The sequence below is a fragment of the Equus caballus genome, chromosome 17 (genome assembly GCF_041296265.1).
Source record: "Equus caballus isolate H_3958 breed thoroughbred chromosome 17, TB-T2T, whole genome shotgun sequence".
Lineage (NCBI taxonomy): Eukaryota > Metazoa > Chordata > Mammalia > Perissodactyla > Equidae > Equus > Equus caballus.
This window is the reverse complement of record NC_091700.1, coordinates 48,155,569-48,176,338: the sequence shown is the minus strand read 5'-3', so window position 1 is coordinate 48,176,338 and position 20,770 is coordinate 48,155,569. Positions and strand designations below refer to the sequence as shown.

The following is a 20,770-nucleotide window of genomic DNA, read 5'->3' as shown; positions in this document are numbered from 1 at the left end:
CCAATCAGGAAGATATACTAAACAAATAATTATAACATAATCGTCCTCTACTTAAGATAGCCCCCTGGTCACTTTCTCCCTGGTTAGCTATTACTTGGGTTAGTTTTAATCATATCTTTGCCCAAGAAGCCTTCTCTGACTCCCTAGAATGGGAAGAGAATAGGGCCTGACTATTATTTTAATGATCTTATTGTGCATGCACTTTGCCTTCATCACGATTCACATAGCACGCATCACAGTTTTAATTAATTATCTGTGTGATTATTTTGTCAATGTTTTGTTCCCACTAGAGTGTAAGCCCCAAGTTCATCTTGATCACCACTCCATCGCTAGGATCCAGCTCAGTGCTTGGTAGATAGTGGGTGCCACTAGTATATCTGTAGGGTGAATGAATGGATGCAAGAGTGTCACCATAGGAGAAGACAAGGGTGCTATCAGAGCATAAAACAAAGGGAGCCACCTTGGGTTTGGGGAACAGAGAAGGACTTCTGGAGAAGCGACATTTGAGCTGAGAGGGGAAGGAGGAGTAAGGAAGGCATCCAGGTGTGCGGAGATGGGAGAGAAATATACGACAGCTAGGGGTAGTATTTGAAGCTGATATAGAAAAGGAGTCTTGAGCCAGATTGTGAAGGACCATTTGAAGTTTTTATCTTAAGAGTTTGGACTTTATACCAACAATACATACAAGCCATTGAAAGCTTGGAAGTGATATATCTTTTTGCTTTAAAAGGAAATCCTGATCCGTGTACAGAACTGTTCAGGGGCAAGCAAGACTGGAAGTAGTGGGGTCAGCTGGGGGCGTGACTAATTTAGGCCAGAAACAGTGTAGCGTGGACTGTGATAGAGGCAGGGCCTCTGTGGATTCCTTCAATCATTTTTTTTTTTCCTAAAGATTTTATTTTTTTCCTTTTTCTCCCCAAAGCCCCCCGGTACATAGTTGTATATTCATCGTTATGGGTCCTTCTAGTTGTGGCATGTGGGACGCTGCCTCAGCGTGGTTTGATGAGCAATGCCATGTCCACGCCCAGGATTCGAACCAACGAAAGACTGGGCCACCTGCAGCGGAGCATGCGAACTTAACCACTCAGCCATGGGGCCAGTCCCCTTCAATCATTTTTTATTCAACACATATTTACCATGCACTTGCTGGGAAATGGGGATATAGAGGTGAATAATACAATAAAGTCCTTGAACATATGGGGTTTATGCATTAGCAGTGGAACGTAGACAGATGAATAAGGAAATAAATAGGCCAGAAAGGTGACCTTGGAAGGGCCAACAAGCAGACAGACAGTGGAGTTTCCACTCTAGCCTATGGATGCCGGCATACAATGGGATGACATCTTTAGGGCTCTAAAGGAAAGTAACTGCCAAGCAGTAGGACTGTCAGATGAGGAATTCTGTAGGAATGTCATATACAGTCCTATATATGAAGCTACTGGGTCAAACATACCTTAACATGATCCAGAGATTTAAGTAACCTTCTTGTAATCTGAAGATCGAGAAGTCAAGGCATAAAAAACATATATAAAATATTGAAAAAGAATGGAAAGAACTACAAGAAAGTCATTGTGGGTTCTCTTGCTATAATACATTCTAAAAATCTTTCATCCTAATAAAGATTTATAAAAAGGATGCAATATAGAATTGTTTCCCAAAAGAAGAAGGAGGAAGAAAAGGAAGAAGAGGAAAATAACATCTACTTCCCAAAGTTAACAAACAAAAAGCAGGAAGAGACCCAGGACTGCGGGAAGCAGATTAACCTTAATTGTTTCCACCTTGGAGTTTGAAATTGCTTTTTTCCCTATCAAACTTGATATACATACACATAGACATGCTAAAAGCCTTTTTGAATTTGAACAAGTCATTCATTTGTTCAGGTGCTTTAAAATCCAACCTGGTTGATCGTTTTCAACATGTACTGATTTCTAAGTTTTCATTTGGAACACAAGCTTTAACAATTCGAAGATGTGTCATTTGTGAGAAATCTTGCGTATGGAAGTGCCTATTACAGAACTATGCAGAAAGAGGATGCAAAATTAAAAAGTATTAATAAAGAGTGGAACTATCTTAAGTTTTTATAGGTGTTTAAATTGGCCAGCACCTGCCTTTCTTCCAGCTGAAAATGTATCAGAATCGGTGAGCAAAGTCCACATTTTCCTCTTCTCACTAAGGGGCACAATTCTGAGCAGAGGCTTCTTAACAGCCGTGGAAAGTTTTCGTTAATAACGAAACTAGCATTTACCTGCACCTCAACTTCGTTTAACATCCCTCTTACCTGATTGACAGTTGGATGAGGTCTCCTGGGTCGCCTGCATCTGGGTGTACACCCCTCTCACGTTTGGGGTACTGAAGGAAAACCGCCCAGCAGTAGGAATGCCCTACGGCGAACTCTGTAGGAATGTAGCATACGGTCCTCTATGTGAAGCTGCTGGGTCCTACCCTTCTCTCGGTACCGTTTTTTTAGAAAGCCAGAAGTGGTGCCTATTGGCCCTCCTCTGCCACATTCAAAACCTGCCTCACTCAAAGCGACTTTGAGGGTGTAGAACCAGGGATTTGGGAAAGCGGTTCTGGAATTTTCTAAGACTGCCCAAATACTTAATTCGGAACCTAAAATTGGAACCGTGATAGAGGCTGCACCTTCAGGATCCCGGAGGATGCTGAATTTTTTGGAGGGGAGGGTGTATGGGGGAAGAGGCAGATAGGAGGGGCCTTCAGAGATCACCAAGTCCAACTTTCTAAACCCTATAAGGGAAACTGAGGCTCAGGGATGCGAGCTGCCCGCCCGAGGGATGTATGTGAGGTCACCTTTCTCCTTTACCAAGGCACTCATCTGCACCTCCCCCAGCCCATCTCTTTGACCTCCACAAAGGCAGCTGAGGATGGCCCAGCGGCGTCTGGAACCACTGGAACAACCCACAGCCTCCTCCTCTGAGGGCCCCGATGGGGAGGAGACCGTTGAGCGAGACAGTAAGAAAGAGAGGGAGGGCGAAAGGAAGGAAGGGGAGCCAGAGGTGGGAGTGGAAGAGGCAGCCTCGCCCCGGGCTGATTGGCTCCGGAGGCCAGCCCTCTCGAAGAGGTTTATAAGAGTTGGGGCGGCCGGGCGCCCTGCCCGCTCGCCCGCGCCCGGGAGCCCTGCCCGCTCGGAGCGCCCCACGTCGAGGCCCGCCTGGCCCCGCGCCGCTCCTGCCTTTGGAGTTGGCGGCGGGCAGACGAGCAAGGGACGGAGCGAGGGACGGAGGCGAGCGGCCGAGCCAGCGGGCCGAGCGCCATGCGCCGCGCCAGCCGCGACTACAGCAAGTACCTGCGCGGCACCGAGGAGATGGGCGGCGGGGGCGCCCCGCACGAGGGTCCCCTGCCCCCGCCGCCGCCCGCGCCGCCCTCGGCCCCCCAGCCCGCCGCCGCCTCGCGCTCCATGTTCGTGGCCCTCCTGGGGCTGGGGCTGGGCCAGGTCGTCTGTAGCGTCGCCCTGTTCCTCTACTTCAGAGCGCAGGTGAGTGCCCGCCTCCCCGGGGCGCGCGGGCGCGGCGCCCCCACCGCCGGCCTCCCGCGCTCGTGGGAAACTGAGGCTGGCCGCTCGGCTTCGCTCCCCAGACCTTGCATCTTCAGGAAGGCAAAGTGACCCTAAAGAGGGAGCGTCCGGCTCGGGGACAGCCCGGCCCGGGTCCGCGCGCTCGCCTCTGGGCTCCGCGCACGCCCCCTTCCCGCAGCGCGCTGAGCCGGGCTCGCCCCGCCTGGTGCGTTTGAATTTCCCCCGGTGAGACAGCATTGGCCGCTCACCTCTTCTGGAACTGATTGCCCACTTTCCCTCCCCTTCCAGTTCTCACTTGAAGCTAAGAATTAACTGACGTCCAGTTAGGAAAAAGATTCAAGCGCCTTCATTTAGGCATCCACCCTTTCCCTCCCGTCCACCCCTTGGAGGATTTTGGTGTCTGGGGCTGGCTGTTTGCAGGGATGCTCCGGGCCACAGGGTTTGAGGGGCGCGCCCAGGGGAAGGTGCGTGCGCTGTCGGAGCACCAGTGGTGATGCTCAAGTCGCCAGATGGCCAAAGGACAGAGCGCGACCAGAGAAGCCTGGTCTTAGGACAGGGGCTCCGCTTGCGCGGGGTGAAAGAAGGAAGAAGGGCCCACGTGCCTTCTCACAGAGGTGGGCGGAGGAAGGAAGCAAGGTGTGTGTGTGCCGGGGCTGAAGTTCTCTCCCGGCACAGCCTCGCTACAAACTAGCGAGTAAGGAAGGCGGCTCAGAACTGCAGAGAGATAGTAGAAAGGAAGGGGTAAATTTGTAATATTATGCTTTCTGGTGGTTTATGCTCTTGTGTTTTCTTGGAAATTGCAGTGCAGTTGGTTGGATTCATTCAAATATTCTTGTCTGGTGCCTTGAACTCTTTCTCAGAGGAAGTGGGGGGCTGACTGTGCATTTTTTTTTTTTATGGGAAAAGAGAGTTGGGTTTGGACTTCATTGGTTTTCAGATTCAAAGGTGATTACTAAACCAAACTGGATGCATCAAAACGTGGCATTGCTTGGGTTGTATGGGTTTTCGGCATGCACCACTCTTGAACTTCATTACTTGTAATCATAGACTCGTTGTTAAATATTCATTATCCACTAATTTGCTTTTTATAGAACTAGTTCGATTATCTACGAAAACAAAGCTAGAAATACAATGAACAATACTTTGGAAAATTTGTATTTGTATATTAATATACATAATCTTTACCTATTGAGAGATTTTTTTTCTAAAAAGACAATTTTTGAGTGGTTTACTTGCAACATAGATCACACAAATCTATATGAAAGGGAGGAAGGTTTTTCTCTCACTGGAGTCTGGTGCAGTCAAGAACGAGTGGTTTATCCATTTTCCCATCCAGCATGTTGTTTTTCCCTCCATTTAATGCTTGTGCATTCAGTGCCTGCATTGCTCATGACCCTATTAAATGCTGTGGAATGTGAGTTAAAAATGATTTATTCAACATACAATGTCCACCTACTGTGTGCATGGCATGGTACCAGGTAACAGAGGGGCCTACAACAAGAGAATTAAAATTCCTAGTCAAAGAAGAGAGCAGCATTCAGAAAAGAGACAGAAGATGTAGTACTTCTCTACTATCTTTTCTACCACCTTCGGGATATGGCATTTTCATAGCAGTAATAGTGAAGTGAATGTTCAGTATTAAAAGAATAGTAAGGAATCAATGAGTTCTAGGGGTCTGGGGCAGCTTGCTTGGCAGGAACAATGGAAATCCGTGTGGCCTTGGAGGAAAGAGTGACCTGCTGAGCTCTTATTACAGTTGTTCAGCTTCTCCTTAGGAGTTCTTGATATCAATGGTCTGGCTGGCTGAGAGATCTAGCCTTCAGATGGTCACTTAGCATAACTTAGTGGTTGATGTCACATGGATAATCATGAAACTCTCAAAATCTTTTTCTGAAGTAAACATGCAAGTTAGTAAGCCTAGCTAGAAAGTTTTCATTTGGAGAATTTAATGTCATCGGATTTCTGGATACAACTTTCCCAAATGCATGAAAATTGGGTTTCTCTAAGACTTATGCAAAATATATTAGCCATTACTCTGAACCCAGTTTTGCACTGCACTTTTAAAAGGTCATCTCCTTCAATAAGGAAATAGTATTAGGAGCAGTGTGTTCATAGGAACACACCACTAGATCTGGTTGCATTTTACTGAGTAGGGTGTCTATATTTGATGCCTGAAGGAGTCCTAATCATTTAGTTACATTCTGAAGTAGTTACAAATGAAATGCTGTGATGTCTGGAATTTGTTTCAAAATAATAGGAGGGGAGGGTTGGGGGTAGGGAGGCGGTTGCCTATACATGAAACAAGATTGGCCATGTGTGGTAATTGTTGAAGCTCCGTGATGGATACTTAGGGGTTTGCTCTACAATTCTTTCCACTTTTACATATGTGGAGGCCTTCTTTCACAGATCTAGCTAAGAGAATAGACTCAATTTGACCTGTCACTGATTTGATATTTTCATATCAGCTCCTTTGGCTTAGAACTTGGTACCAAATAAGAGAGAACTTTTTGATTTCCACTAAAGTTGTGGATCAACTACTTGGGGTTTCTGAATGCATTTGAATTAGAATGAAATTGTCTAGTATCAGGTAACATATTTGCAGTTTACTGTAAAAAAATGAGGAAAGGAGACAGTTTTATTGTTTTTGTTTAAAGGGGGTGGGGGGAAGACGGGGGAAGCTATGCAAATCCTCAAGAAAAAGCAGTTTAATTTAGTTTTAAGTGCATTTAAAAGAATGCCCAGAATAGTGTAAAAATTACAGTGACTTTTAAGAAATTTTTTTCCTCCTTAACTCATGTCTGAATAGTTAAAAATGAATCAGCCTCCTGAATGTTTGCAGATGGCCTGTGCCTAGGTTTAAAAAAGAAAAATAGTAGATCCAGTGCAGATCGGCTTTCCCCCCCAACCTTGCCGAAGAAAAAACAGCGTGTGGCTTGTGCTATATATTTACCACATAGTATGCATACTTCGGTTTACAGAGGAAAAAAAAAAACCTTCCAAAAAGTTCTTGTAAAATTTATGTGCATGTTTTTTTTTTTTTAACATCCACATAACCATATTCAAAGTTTAGAGCTTAGCTACAAGATAAGCTTTTCAGAAAACTCGAGCTCTATTTCCCTTTTAACTCCTGCCCCCCCAGCTCCCCAATATGCACCCCAACCTCCCTGGCTGTTTGTTACCCAAACAAGAGAGCAGTCACTACTGAAAATCTGATGTAGGTGTGTGCAGGTTGCCTGTTTGAAAAAACAGATAACGAAGTAGACAAATGTCAAGCATCCTGCCTCATTTAACCCTGCAAATGATAAAGTTTCAAGGAAGTTTCAAAAAAAAAAATGTCCGAGTTCATTTCATACGAACTACATCATCTGACAAATGCATTTTAAAAGTCAGTTTTAAACCAGATATTCAAGATTTATTTAATGTTTTCAGATATTTCTAGATACAATGAATTCATTTGTAACTCAGCTTGTGATTTTTTGATGCGTTTCTGTGTTCCTCTGTCGAGTGTAAGTTCCGTGAAGCTAAGAACTGCCTGTTTTGCTCACTATCTTATTCGCAGCATCTAGCCCAGTGCCTGGCATGTTTAATTTACTGCAAAAGCTTTTCAGGTAATTTGCAATGCTAGAAATATATCTATTTCTAGTTAACACGTAAATTATTATTAACATGTAGGTTATCTAATCAGCAGGGAAAATAGACTAGGGAGTATAATTTTCCAGTCATGCAAATTCTGTCTCCAGACTGTGTGTCAGGAGATAGGTTGTGGGGTAGGAGATACATTCAATCAGTCACTCCATGAGCATTTGTGGAGTGTGCAGCACCAATCCCAGTCCCTGCCCTGCAGCTCCTCCAGTGCAGAGACCACAGGAGCACCGGCTCGGTGTGTGTGGTTGGTGGGGGGGGGGGGGGGGGGGTGGTTGGCCCCACATCGCCACACCTCTGCTCCTCCCTTTTCTCCTGGTGTCCCTTTTTCAGGAAAGGAGAGCTACAAGAGCATTGGAACCAGAAAGACATTTGGTTGTAGATTAAAAAGAAATTTCTAACATATGATCCTTAAGGAAACAAAATAAATGAGTATATCAAAATTAATTATGGCGGGCATTCATGATTTCTTTTGGGAAGACAATTGGTGACATTTTATGGATGTTTTAGCTCGAATATTACCTTCTGAAACAGTGATTCTTAGCTGCACATTCGAGGCACTCGGGAGATTTCAGTTGGCCCCCACCCTTAGGGGTGTTTATTAAATTGGCCAGAGGTGGGATCTGGGCATGGACATCTTTTCCAAGAGAGCGGGCGAAATCTTTGCATTATATTTCTTTGCATCAGATCATTAACCGTTATTAAGTGTTGCAGTATTTTTCTACTAATTGGTGTTTCTTGTGAACACATTTTTAAAATTGGCCTCGAAGGAAATTTGGAGTCCTTTTAAGAGCAGAAAATCTACATTTGTATACTGGATAGTTGAAAGCATTACTTCTCAAACTTTGATGTGCCTCAGAATCACCTGGGTCTAGTTAGAATGCAGATTCCCAGGCACTGTGCCTGGGTGGGACCGGAGATGCTGCATTTCTAACAAGCTCCTGGTGAGCCCCTGAGGCTGCAGGCGTTTGGACTACACATTCACGAGTGAGAGTATTCAGGACTGCTGTTGCTGTTAGATGATGCTTAGCTTGTCAGCAGAACGTGAGCTTAACCAAGTTTAGGGTCCCCAGGCATTTCCCCACTGACACCACATTGTTCCTTCAGCTCAGCAGTTTTCGGGTGGTGAGCCAGCGGAGGAGGCCTGTGCTTGATTCTTCTTTCTTGAGGTCTGAACCCAAGGACCCTTCATATCAGTTGCCCAGGCTTCTCTGGTTTTGTGGGAAACCTTGGCATAAGTTTGCTTATTTTTTAAAGTATGTGATTTAAAGCTTTCCTTATGTAAAAACTCACAAATTCTGATTTGTACTAATTATTTTAAAGAAAATATGAAAAATAAATATGAATTGCAAATATTTTTGCTTCATGAGTGATATCTCTCCCAGGATTATAGATCATCCTTACGTTTGCAAGACTAGAATAATAAAATTCATATTTGTGGGTGCACATTTGTTGAAGGGCTAGCATTTGTTTTTGAGAATTTCAGATACGGACAGAGTACTTTCCAGTTTATTTCTGGGGGTTGGTTAATAAACCTGCACATCTTTCTGATTTCTTTTAAAAAGATAATTAAACCAGGGAATGAAAGACTTGGTATTAAATGAGCTTTGGCTGTTGTAAACTTATGTATTTTTTCCTTTTTCACCTAGCTTTTACCTACTAATAAGCAAATGCCCATGAAGTACCTTGAATTTTTGAAAGAAAAGGACAATAAATTAAACTGTTATTATTAAAACCAGTGATGGCTAATTATCTCTACCCTTTTCTTGGCAGTTGAAAGCACTACAAAGGCTTAACAGATCCCCAGGAGAAGCAGGCAATTTAAAGAAAAGAGTGGTATTTAAGGAAATGCTTATGCTGGCACCTGTTTCAACCAGATGATCAGCTAATAACTTGATGGGAATATTTTGGGTGGGAGAATTCATATATTACAAGAATTTTAGCATTCCCCCCTCCAGCACTTATCCATACAGCGTGCTCACCCCATGTGACATCGAATATCCCCCAATTCTCAGGCCCCCCAACAGACGTCCCACTCCAGGTTGAGAACCACTGATGAAAGATTCAATAAAAAGGAAAATTATGCTTCTGGCTTCAGGATTTTTTGGGGACTAGGAAATGGATTTCTCTCTCCCTTCTCTGGCTGATTAAAATATACATTGATTAAGGAAAATGGGCAGGCAAACATGGTGGCTAAAGATGATGTTAATTTCACCTGACTTATGAAGGCTTCTTGCTTTGAATATCCAAGTGGGCTTCATCTCCCATCTAGCATGCTGCACTCAACTTAAAGACAAAAAGTTTCCTCTCCCTGCGCTGACCACACGTGATTTCCTTGAAGCCCCTCCCCTCTATGAGGACTTTCACGTTGTCAGATAACTTCGATCATTTCCCCGTGAATCACGTGTGTGCACTTGTGTTGTGGATGATAGTTACAACTCATGAAAATAAATTAGAGGTCAATGTTTTCACCAACTTGAGGGTAATTTTATTAACTGTTAACTGTTGGGAACATAAGGACGCTTGCAGGAATGAGTTCTTTTGTCCTTAGGTCACACTTTCTGAAAGAGCAGAATGATCCATGATAACCACTCTGACGTACTTACAACTTTTTTTCTCAGATGGATCCTAATAGAATATCAGAAGATGACACTCACTGCATTAATAGAATTTTCAAGCTCCATGAAAACGCAGATTTGCAAGACACAACTCTGGAGAGTCAAGACACGAAATTAATACCGGACTCTTGTAAGAGAATTAAACAGGCCTTTCAAGCAGCTGTGCAAAAGGTGCGTCCACATTGAAGCTATAAGTCAAGGGCCCTTGTGACTCTAGTAATACTGAAAATTAAAACTGGCTAAGTGCTGTTGACTTTGTTCTTTTCTGTTGTAATAATTTATAAAAGAGCTAAAGAGAATTTTAAAAGGGATTAGCAGAATCCTATTGAAGTTGGTAGTGGTTGATTATGGTGACTGGAGAGTTTCATACAAATATTCTTTTCTTTCCTTTCTTTCTTTTTTTTTTCTTTTAAGAGGAGGGATTTAAATTTACTCTTGGAAGGAGGACAAAGATGGTTTGTGGTAGTCAGTGGGTCAGTTTGCTGGTTTGAATTCCTTGCCCTAGAAACCATTCCCTCAGTTCACAGGACTCTCTGGTAGCTGTTTTCTTTATATTTAGCTTTGTAATGGCAGGAGCCCCTATTTCACATCTGTTGATCCAGGGCTCTGTTGAGAATAATTGTAACTGGTCCGATTGTCATCTGTGGTGAGGAGGTAAGCGAGCAGAGCAGGAAATGATGCGGTGGGTGAGATGGAAATCCTACATCTATTTTCTCATTTTGGGGGGAGCTGGGTGAGAAGGGAGGAGATGGGGACAGAAGAACAATGACTGCTCTTACATCTCCAGTTGAGAAACACTGTAATAACTGTTTTACTTTCCTGGATATAGTCACTTGAGAATTCTGCAGCCTTTGAATTATTTTACTTACTAACTCCACCAACAACTGGGTAGAACCCAGAGACTCTAGTGCATGCACACCTTCATGCATGCACATGTGCGTGGGATTCTTGCATCCACTCATACATACATCCCAGCCTCTATTTTGCAACTCCCTGGCCTACCTCTGATCACCTTAGAGTAGATTCTAAAGCTCTCAAAGTCCTTAAATCTAAATTGAATTTAATTTAGATTATTTTTTGAAGATCCACATACAGGAATAACATTTTTTAAAAAGAGGATGTGTATTGGAAGTAGAGATAAGGAGGTGAAGCTGTTTTGTAAAATCAGCTAATAAAGGTTAATATCTGTGACACCCATAAAGTTAATATTTGCTATGTTTTATCAAATCTAAGATACCACCAATTTTCAACTTACGTGTTATTTCATGCATCACTAAGAAAGAAAAAAAGTGGACTAAAAAATTAAACATGACCATCATAGATTCTGGTTGCATTTTCATTTTAGCGATATTAAAATGTAAAACAAAATGTACATCATAGAATCAATGTACATATTGTTCTAATATCTATAAGAAAGCATATTGCTTATTGAAATCCCATTTTCATTATAATTACTGTCTAGGTGCTTAGTTTATGTGGTAGATGTATATTTTAAAATGTGGGTTTAAATCTGGTGGTCTTTTTATCTTACATTGTAACTTTTGAGGTATAGTAACAGCAATTCTGCTAGTCTATTCATATTTGTTGTTTTGTTTTATATTTCATTTTCATTAGTCTGCTTTTTATCTCATTTGAGAGGCTTATCTCTCGAATTTTGAGTAATCTATCTCTAAACAACTATTTACATGTAGTAGAGGTATTCTATTAGTTCAAAACTGACTCCCTTATTAAGGTAATTCTGGTTAGGTAAATGATTGTCTCCTCATTTTCTGTTTAGATCCACTCATATTGGACGGATATCCTTAAAATGAAGAGATAAACTTTTAATTTTATCAGCGTCCAGTCTTAGAAACTATCCCTTGGGTTTCTTTTGGAAGCATAAGTATGCAAAATCAGCCAAGATAATTTTCAAAATAAGTAATATTACAAAGGGCAGATACTATTAACATTTATTTCTGAGAATGCAGGAATGGTTCATCTTAACAGGTCAAAGGAGAAAAGTGTTACTATCTCATAGAAACTGAGAGGTGATCTACAAAATTTTAAATTTATTTCTCATGTTAAAAATCCATCAGAAAATAGAACAAGAGGAATTCTTACTGTTATCCTAAATAGCTCAAACTAAAAGTTAGCTAGTGATGAAAAACAGGGGCATTTCTCTAGAAGTCAGGAATATACAAAAGATGCCCACTGTCCGCATGCTATTTAACATTGTTCAGAATGTGCTAACTAATATAATTACACAAGGGTATGAAATAAGAAAAAATATATATATAAGAGGAGAAGGCAGAATTTGCATGTGATATTATTGTATTCTTGGGAAAATTCAAAAGAAACTAAAAGACTACAAGCAAAATAAAAAAAAGAAATCAGTTTGTAAAACTTAAGTAGTAAATACTAGTCGTTCCCATTTCAATCAATCATTAGAACATGAATGAAAGATTCCTTGCATAATTTTTTAAAAAGCCCTAAAAATAAACTTAACAAGGAACATACAAAGCTTATGGAAATAAAACTAGAAAACTCTACGGAGGCACTTAAAATAGGATTTGATAATGTAAATGCATAACTATACAAAGTCATAATCCATGAAAGAGAGCAGACACCTTAGAGTAGAATTTTTTATATGCATGTGAATATATGTGTGTATGTAATTTAATGTAATTCAGAATTATTTTAAATAAGTGGGCATAGTTTGAATTATTCAAAAATGGTACAGTGGGACAATTTGTTTAGTATTTTCTAAAAAGTGATAACCTTATTTCATATGCTAAGTGAAAATAAAGGCCGGTTAGAGAGAGTACTTGGTGGCCAGGCTCTACTCCCAGGCCATCCCGCAACACCTCTGTTGCTTCAGCAAACTTTTCTGCCCCTACCTGACCCATAAGAACTTCCCCACCCATTGTCCCATTTCCTTTGAGCTTTCTAAGTGACTGCCTAGATAGTATGGTAAACCAATTTGTACTTAAAAATGTTGATGAGTAATAATGGAAGAATTTCCACTATTTTAGGAGCCTTTTGGAGACAAGTTACCTCGTTCCAAATGAGTGACACTAATTATGAGAGATTCAGTACCTGGCAAGCCAGAAGGATTTGCGGGCAGACAAGAAGCGTCAACTGGTCTTGTCAAAGGCACACAGTTTTAATTACACTCATAGATTAGTATGACTCACAGGATGAGCAGAACTTTATTTCATTAATTTCACGTTTGTTTTTGTTGTGCTGTAGGATTTTACTTCTTATGCATGGGTGATAATATTACACACAGGTAATCCTTGTTAAAGAATGAGGAGCTGTCATGATATACCAATGTGGGTGTGGGGGCAGAAGATGCCATTTCTTTCCCCAGACAAGAGGATCTTTAGGAAGGAGACAAGCGTTATCCATACCTTATTGTTCGAATCTACCAATGTTTATTAACTGCACCTACCACGCCAGGCACTTTGCATAACTTCTCCTCTACCCAAAGACTTACTCTTCTCTTACCCTCACCAAATAATGATTTGCCAAATGTGTTATCCTTTGATGAGGATTATTGGTTAATGTGATGTTTTACACATCTTGCCAAAACAATCAGATTTCTCATTTCTCTTTCCAGTGCTGAAAATAGGATGGATAAGTAAGTCTGTATCTTAGTTTTAGTTCTGATATAGATACTGAGTGAACCCATAAAACAAAATTACATGTGTGGCTGCAATCATTATTGAGAGATCTGACCCATCTAGTGGTAGCAAATGCTAGACATAAGCACAATATCACATTATATGTGTGCAAAAGTGATGTTTACCCAGTCCGTCTTTGGTCAGACAAGTAATGCTGTTTTTTCCCCCTTTTTTGTTTGTGGCTGGGTTTTCTTGGCTTTTCTTCCCCTTTAACACAGAACTCTGAAAGCCTCTTAGTGATCCAACCCTACCAACCACAATTTACAAAGTCTATCATAACAGTCTATGACAATAAAGAAAACACTAGTACAAATACGGAGTCCAATTTATAAAGCAAATCTTGTTTCCAGCTTTGGCAGCCTGTCCGGCCCCTGCCAGCCTCAGGACTGGAGTGGTGAGCTCAGGCCTGAGCGGGGGCCTGCCCTCCACGCTAGAGAGGGCACTTGGCCCGCAGACCTCCCGGCCAGTCTCGGCGGAAACCCATCTATTTATGCACTAAATATATGTTCTGAGCACTCAGGGCTGTGCCTCTACGACTTTAGTATGCCAGGTTGTGGATTTCACGTTGGGTACCTGCTTGTGAAAAACCTCCTGAAACTTACTTTCAAAAGTATTTGAAAGAGTATCATGGAGGAGAGACATCAATATACAAATTACGCAGTCACCTTACTCTCCAAAGTCCGATATTCCCTGTGTTCAAGATGAGCCCCTAGGATGTAGGACGGAAGCACGGGGACTCACATGGAAATCTATTTTTTAATATTAGCTTTTTAAAAACTAAGTTTTTATTAATATTTTATAATGTACCTCATATACTGGAATGTTTTAATTTAATATTTAAATAAATAAATATGCACCTTTGGGAGCATTAAAATTCTTTTCCCTGAGGGAGCTGTACAATCAGAAATGTTTAGAGATCGTGGAACAAAGCTACAAGCTCTGTCGGGATAAGAACTACAGCCGTTTTGCTCATGTTTGAATATATCACACCTAATTGAGTCTCAAGAATGAAAGAAAGGAGCAAATAAATGATTGGTGACTTGCTGAGCTCTGTAAACTAATATTGCTAAATAAAAATGGGACACCAGCCAACTCATAAAACCATTCAGAATGTTATAAGCCTGGTTCTCATTTATCTGATGTCTTTTCAATGTTACAATTGATAATTATTGATATTATAACCTGAGGCAATGAGGCAGGTTAATTTTTGTTGAAGGTTATCTTCGTCTGGACTTCTCCCTTTAGTCACGTTTTCCTCGGGTCTCTTTACCTCCCCATGGCCTGTAAACTGTCTAGTGGCAGGCCTATAATATGAACTGAAAGCATGGTTCTGGCTTCTCATAAAAGTATGATTTTATACAACTCTCTGATTTCACTTCAGAATATGAAAAGCCAATGACGATAATGACTACCAATAAGTTATCTTGTTGGTGTGTTCTTGACTAACCATTGCCTGTATTCAACAAGCTTCTGAGCCTCCAAAGACTTACTGGAAAATGAGGGGTAGGACCAGAGAGCCATCATTATTGAACAATTAACTCTTATCTGGAATTCTTTTTTTTTTATTCCCTGGGGATCAGTACATATTTGGCCTCATCTCCTGCAAGATTCACAATGTAAATGCAAAGCATCCCCTGATATTAAGAATGGTGTACCCAAGGATTCACAATGCTTTGATCCTCAATGAAATAGTCACTGTTATTTGGTGTAGTTTAAGCTGCTGTAACAAAGAGACCCATCATTCAGTGAACTAAATGAGATAGAAGTTTTTTCTCTCACATGCAATAATCCGGAGGTGAGCAGTCTATGGCTAGCAGGGAGGCTCCTCCCTCCTCACCAAGTACCTTCCATCTCTGGCTCCAAGTTGGCTTCTCCATTTGTTGTCATTTCCAGACAGAGGAAAGGAAGAAAGGAAAAGCAAGGGCAGTAGCTGGGAGTTGAGATATCATCACTTCTAGTAGCATCCTATGGATTGGAACTTACTCTTAAGACCACACCTTGCTGCAAGGGAGGCTGGACAATGTAGTCCCTAGCTGAGCCGCCATTTGCCTACCAAAGCTTGAGGAAGGGGGTCTCCTGTAACTAATTAGAAAAAGGAGAGGATGGATTCTAGGGGCAATAAGTGGTCTCTGATATTCACTAAATGCTGTTTAGGCAGGAAAGTGGGCTCACGGTATGAGCAAGAATTTTAACTCTGTGGATACACAAGTCCGTGAAAAAATTTCATGGTCAAGATTTTATTTTCTGAAGGCTAAAATGCTTTAGGATTATTTAGATTGCAGGAGAGAGAGAAATGTAAAAGTAGATTTAGAGCCAGACCTGATGGCCTAGTGGTTAAAGTTCAGCATGCACCGCTTCGGCAGCCCATGTTTGTCTCCCGGTTGTGGAACCACACCACCCTTCTATCAGTGGCCATGCTGTGGCAGCAGCGCACATAGAAGAACTGGAACGACTTACAACTAAGATATACAACCATGCACTGGGGGCTTTGGGGAGGAAAAAAAGTAGATTTAACAGCAGGCATCTTTTTGAGGACTTTTCAAAGGTCTGATTAGGCATAGGCATCTGTGATCTTTGAATAAAACTTGGTTGTCACTTGCATAGTTTTTAGTAGGTCTTGTGGATTTAAGAACATTAACTTAAAGCCAGAAAATTCATCAGATTAAGTGGTTGTTTTCTCCACATGCAAAGCTGATCCCTTAGAATTCCAATGTCAATTATTACAAGAAACCTATTCCTATTTTTAAAACTAAAGCACATGAGAAATCAATTAAAATTTGAGTAGATCTTAACTGCTTATGAAATTGTAATCATTGGAGTTGTTATATAGCCATTATTTCTCCTTTGCTTTCTAGTTAAACATACACACATACACACCAAAACAAGGGGAAAAAAATTAAACCCCATTCATTATCTCTTTGCCTTTGTATACATGAGTATATGTCCCAAGAAAGTTTCTTGTAAACCCACAAGGAAACTTGGGGTTTGGGGGCACTGATGTTCCCAAATCAAGATGTTAGTCATGTAGTGGTTTTCCAATGGGATTTCATCTCTGTTTGCCATAACAGTTTTGGGAACTGCAATTCAATCAACCCCAATCATATCTAGCATTTATAAAAGCTGTCTTTATGGGAAAGCTGAAGTATGACCCACAGAATTTTCCTACAAAACCAAGGCCATCTATTGCCTTTTGTCCAACAATAGGCAATTGGCTGTGATATGCTCAATCTCAGGAGAGGCCCAAGGCAAAAGGTAGGAGGGTTTGCAAGAGGGAAATAACCAGTCATCAGAGGTGGGCTTATCTTAGTGCTGGAAGTACTCCAGGATGGAAGAAAGGATATTCTGGGTTGACATTTTTAAAGAAACAGAGAACAGGAAGCACATGCCTGAAAGAGGAGCATCTCATTATGTGGCATGGGATCTTGGGCTAAGATTCTAGAAGTGAGTAAAACTGAGGGCCTGGGTTTCAGGAGAAGGGAATAAAGAAATGGATTGGATTGTGCCACCGGGAGTGGCTTATCCTAGGAGAAGTACAGCCTGTGGAATTGAGAGAAGGGTGGACCCAGAGCAGTGTTTCCCAAACCTACTTGATCTTAATCACTTGGGGACCTTGTTTAAAAAAATAAGTAAAAGGCTCTCGGATCTGTCATAGGGATTCTGATTTGGTAGTTCAGAGTAGACTGTGATTTCAGAAATCCTCTGGTAGAAGGGCTGGTCTGTCTTTGAAGGAAGGCTTCAAGGTTGCCACTGATATAGCACCTGGGACTAAGGAGGTGTTCTAAGCATCCTAAGAAGAGATGAAAGTCACTGGAGGACAGGAAGCCATTAGCGAATGAAGTGACTATATATGAGAAGTAGGATCAAGCCTGTCTGGTGTGGAAAAGGCGGGTCTTGGGAGTTGCAGAGAGCAGTCTGTATCTGAGGTGCCAGACACCAAATGTTTGCTTGAACTTTTTGGAGTTCACAGTCTAAGGAAGTTCCATTCTCATGAGGCTTCCTCACCATGGATGCTACCCCAGTCCTCAGTCTCTGCCCTTTGATAACACTAGGTGGTGGTGGTAGTAGCAGTAGGATTAAAAATAGAAGTGATAATTGTAAACCGTTAAGCTCATATTCATCAGAAAGCTCTGGTGAACTCAGAATCTCTTCTTCTTGGTGCCTATACCTGCTTCTCATCTGCTCCCCCTTTTCATGGTGAATGACAGCACCGTCATCTCCCTCACCCCAAACCAGAAGCCAGAAGATGGTCTTGTCCTTCTACTCACTAACTCTCCCTCTCACTTCCATCCTGTGTATTCTATCACTTTGCAAAAGCTTCAACTACTTCTCTCTACTCAGTGTTGCTACTGTCGTCACCTTCATACAGGTGTCACCATCATTTCTTGCCTGGATCACTGAAAGACCATCCACAGTCTCACTGTCTCTAGTCCATCCTTTCCACAGCTCAGTGACTTCTAAAATGCAATCTGAATATGTCGCTTCCTTTACTGCTTAAAAACCTTCTTCAGTGGACCCCTGGAGTCATGAGGGTAAGTCTGAGCTGCTGAACATGTAACACCAAGTGCTCTGTGTTCTGGAAACCCTCATGGCAATCTCAGCTCTCCAGGCTCATCACCTTGGGCGCCATCTTGTCACCCAACCTCAGCTTGTGCTCAGTGATGGCACCAGAGTGAAGTGCCAGAAGTTCCCTAACCTGGCTGTGCCCTTCCCCCTCTGCCTTCCTGCTGTGACCATAAGCACAGTGAGGACAAAGAGGATATCTATCCTGAAAACACAGCATCCTTAGCACCCACGGGACACCTGGCCCCTAGCAACTGACAAATAAAGATGGCAAGTAATAGGATATATTGGAGTATATGAGGAAGCCATTTTGTGTAAACCTAATTTGGCCTGACCTTGTCTTTCCAAAAGGGCCTGACCGAGGCCGTTGAGCATGCATTGTATATCTGCTTTAGAGATTCCCTATGGCAAGAGCAAAAGGCCCTTGAGATAAAGGTGCAACTTCTCTCCCCCTCCCAATGTTGGCATTTCCTTAAAGATTAAGCATCTTTCTTTAGGCTGGGAACCGAATGCAGCATTCATCTGTGACCCCCCAGCCCGAGGCAACACACCTGCCACCCCGCAGTGTTCACTAAGACAGCAGACCTATCTGCCGTTTCCATCAATCGCTGTGCTGACAGAGCAGCCTCGTGACTATTGTAAAAGGGACATTTCAGTCATATGTGAAACATACTCTTTGAGGGTATATAACCATCCTGTGTACCCCCACTTCTTTGGAGTGCTCTGTTCCTTTGTGGAAAGACTCTCCCGGGTTATAATCCTAAGATTTAAGCTCAGAATAAACTCACCCAAATTTTCATTTATAGATTGGTTATGGATTATTTTCATCAACATAGCCCTCAGTAAACTTTGTGGAATGGATGCATGAGTGAATTAGGGATCTTTGTGCGTGGACCTTTATATAGTCAGTTTAATAATTGTCTTTCAAAGTTCAGGTCAGGCATTACTTCCTGAAGGAGGTCCCCACTGATGCCCACCTGCCCTCCTTTGGGGTTAGGAGCCCCTCTCGTGCATGCCCAGGGCTTCCTGTAGGTGCCCTTGTCATAGATCACATGAGCCCAGCATTGGTCTGGCTCACTTGAATGTGAGCTTTCCGAGGACAGAGACTGTGTGATCTTCACTTTCTCTCCCTAGCGGCAGACACACAGTAGGTGCTCAACAAAAGTTTAAAGAACCAGTTTAATGAAGGAGTGATCTGTGCCCATTGCTGCTCTTGGTGTCATCGGGTGGCTGGTTGTATAATATTGCCAGAAGCTAGCCACATTATGAATGCCCAGAAAGATTCCTGAAGGGCTGGAGGCCACTCCCAAGCCTGATGTTTTTCCTGCTTCTTCCAGATGGGCGCGTCTTTCCTCTTTGGGGCATGAGCACATCAGGGACCTTGAGGCTGGAGGACCTTCACTGGTCACCCTGCCCCTGCCCTCCCTGGCCTTATTTGTCCACAGTGGCTGGCCTCGTTCCTCTGTTCCCCTTTGAGTCTCTCTCCTCGCAGTCAGAAATTCTTCGGGAGGGCCTGTGAGAGTAAGCCTTCTTCAGAGATGAGGCTTTGTGAATGTGACGGCTCTGCCAGTGCAAGGTGGCATTATTGTGCTTCAAGTGGCAGAAGAAAGCAGAGACCCGGTAAATAGCACAGCCAGCCCAAGAGGCCGCACCTCAGGTCTTCTGCCAAGCCCTTAGATGAAACTTTTTTAACGAGTACCACAGGGCAAGACATTTTAAAATTGGGCTCTTTATGAAGACTAATATTGCTGTCATAAGGCTACTTTATGAAACCCTGAGGGGACCTTTAACTGGAGCAGAAGCTTCCTCATTTAAACCATGAAGGTTAAACAATAAAAACTAATTTTCTATTCCCAGTCTAGCCATCGCACGGCTGGGAAAGCATCGCTCTGCTTTAGGAAAACAAGGGCACACTATTCTTCAGCCCTTTGTGGGTAGAGTTCATTATTTGTTTGCAAAGACGTGTCTTTTCCAATCAGCAGCCTCCCGTTGGAAGAAATGAGACCCCGGTGGCTCTCCTCGGAGGGGAGGAGGAGGCCGCTCCAGGTCTTGGTGAAGTTCTCCACTGAGAATTTTCAGAGATGGTCGTGGGCTAATGGCGGCCGATTCACTTAGGAGGCAAGGAGATTAGGGGTTTAAGAGCAGGATGCTCAAGTCAGGGGAGAGGTAGGATCTGTGTTGAGAAGACTTTGGCTGTGGGAGAATTCTTAAAATCAGTAGTATATATTACAAAATAAAGAATTTTAGGTGTCAAAATGTAAAGTCACAAAGTCAGGATGAGTGGTGCCCAGGCCCTATCTACCATCTACTCTCTCCTGCTACTTTCTGGGCCGCTGGACCCCACCCCGTCCCGCCAGTGGGGATGATGAGGAGCTGCCTTCTCCCCTTCTCTGGTGCTCCCATCCTCTCCCCTCCTGTACCCTGTGGGGCTCTGCCCCAAGGGACCTGGGCTGAGAAATGTAAGCTCCACTACACCTTTCATAAAGTGTATTGAGGCGACAGACCACTCAGTGGATTCTGCTCTTAAAGTTCTTTACTTTGAGGTGCTTTTGAACTGTCACCATTGGCTCTTCTTAAGGAACTAGAAGGTCACCAGCTCCATCCGGGTGCACGTAAAGTGTCTCCCCACACCCTGTGGGTTAGGTCTGTGTGAGCTTCAGGGGAGGAACAAAGCGAGAGGCTGAGACATCTATTTTAGTCTTGTCCCTTTAGTTGCTGCAATACCCCATGGGCATTCTTTCTGTACCTGGTAAACC

The 20,770-nt window shown here is 42.6% G+C and overlaps 1 protein-coding gene across 1 annotated transcript in view; it reads left to right on the top strand.

Moving 5' to 3' along the window:
- The first annotated feature begins 3,023 nt into the window (after positions 1-3,023).
- Positions 3,024-20,770, top strand: part of TNFSF11 (TNF superfamily member 11) — a 31,550-nt gene continuing 13,803 nt past the window's right edge. Inside the window, exons 1-2 of the mRNA XM_014732051.3 lie at positions 3,024-3,493; positions 9,796-9,963. Of these exons, the coding sequence (XP_014587537.2) occupies positions 3,272-3,493; positions 9,796-9,963 (390 nt within the window). The 5' untranslated portion in view covers positions 3,024-3,271. The remainder of the gene's footprint in view (positions 3,494-9,795; positions 9,964-20,770) is intronic.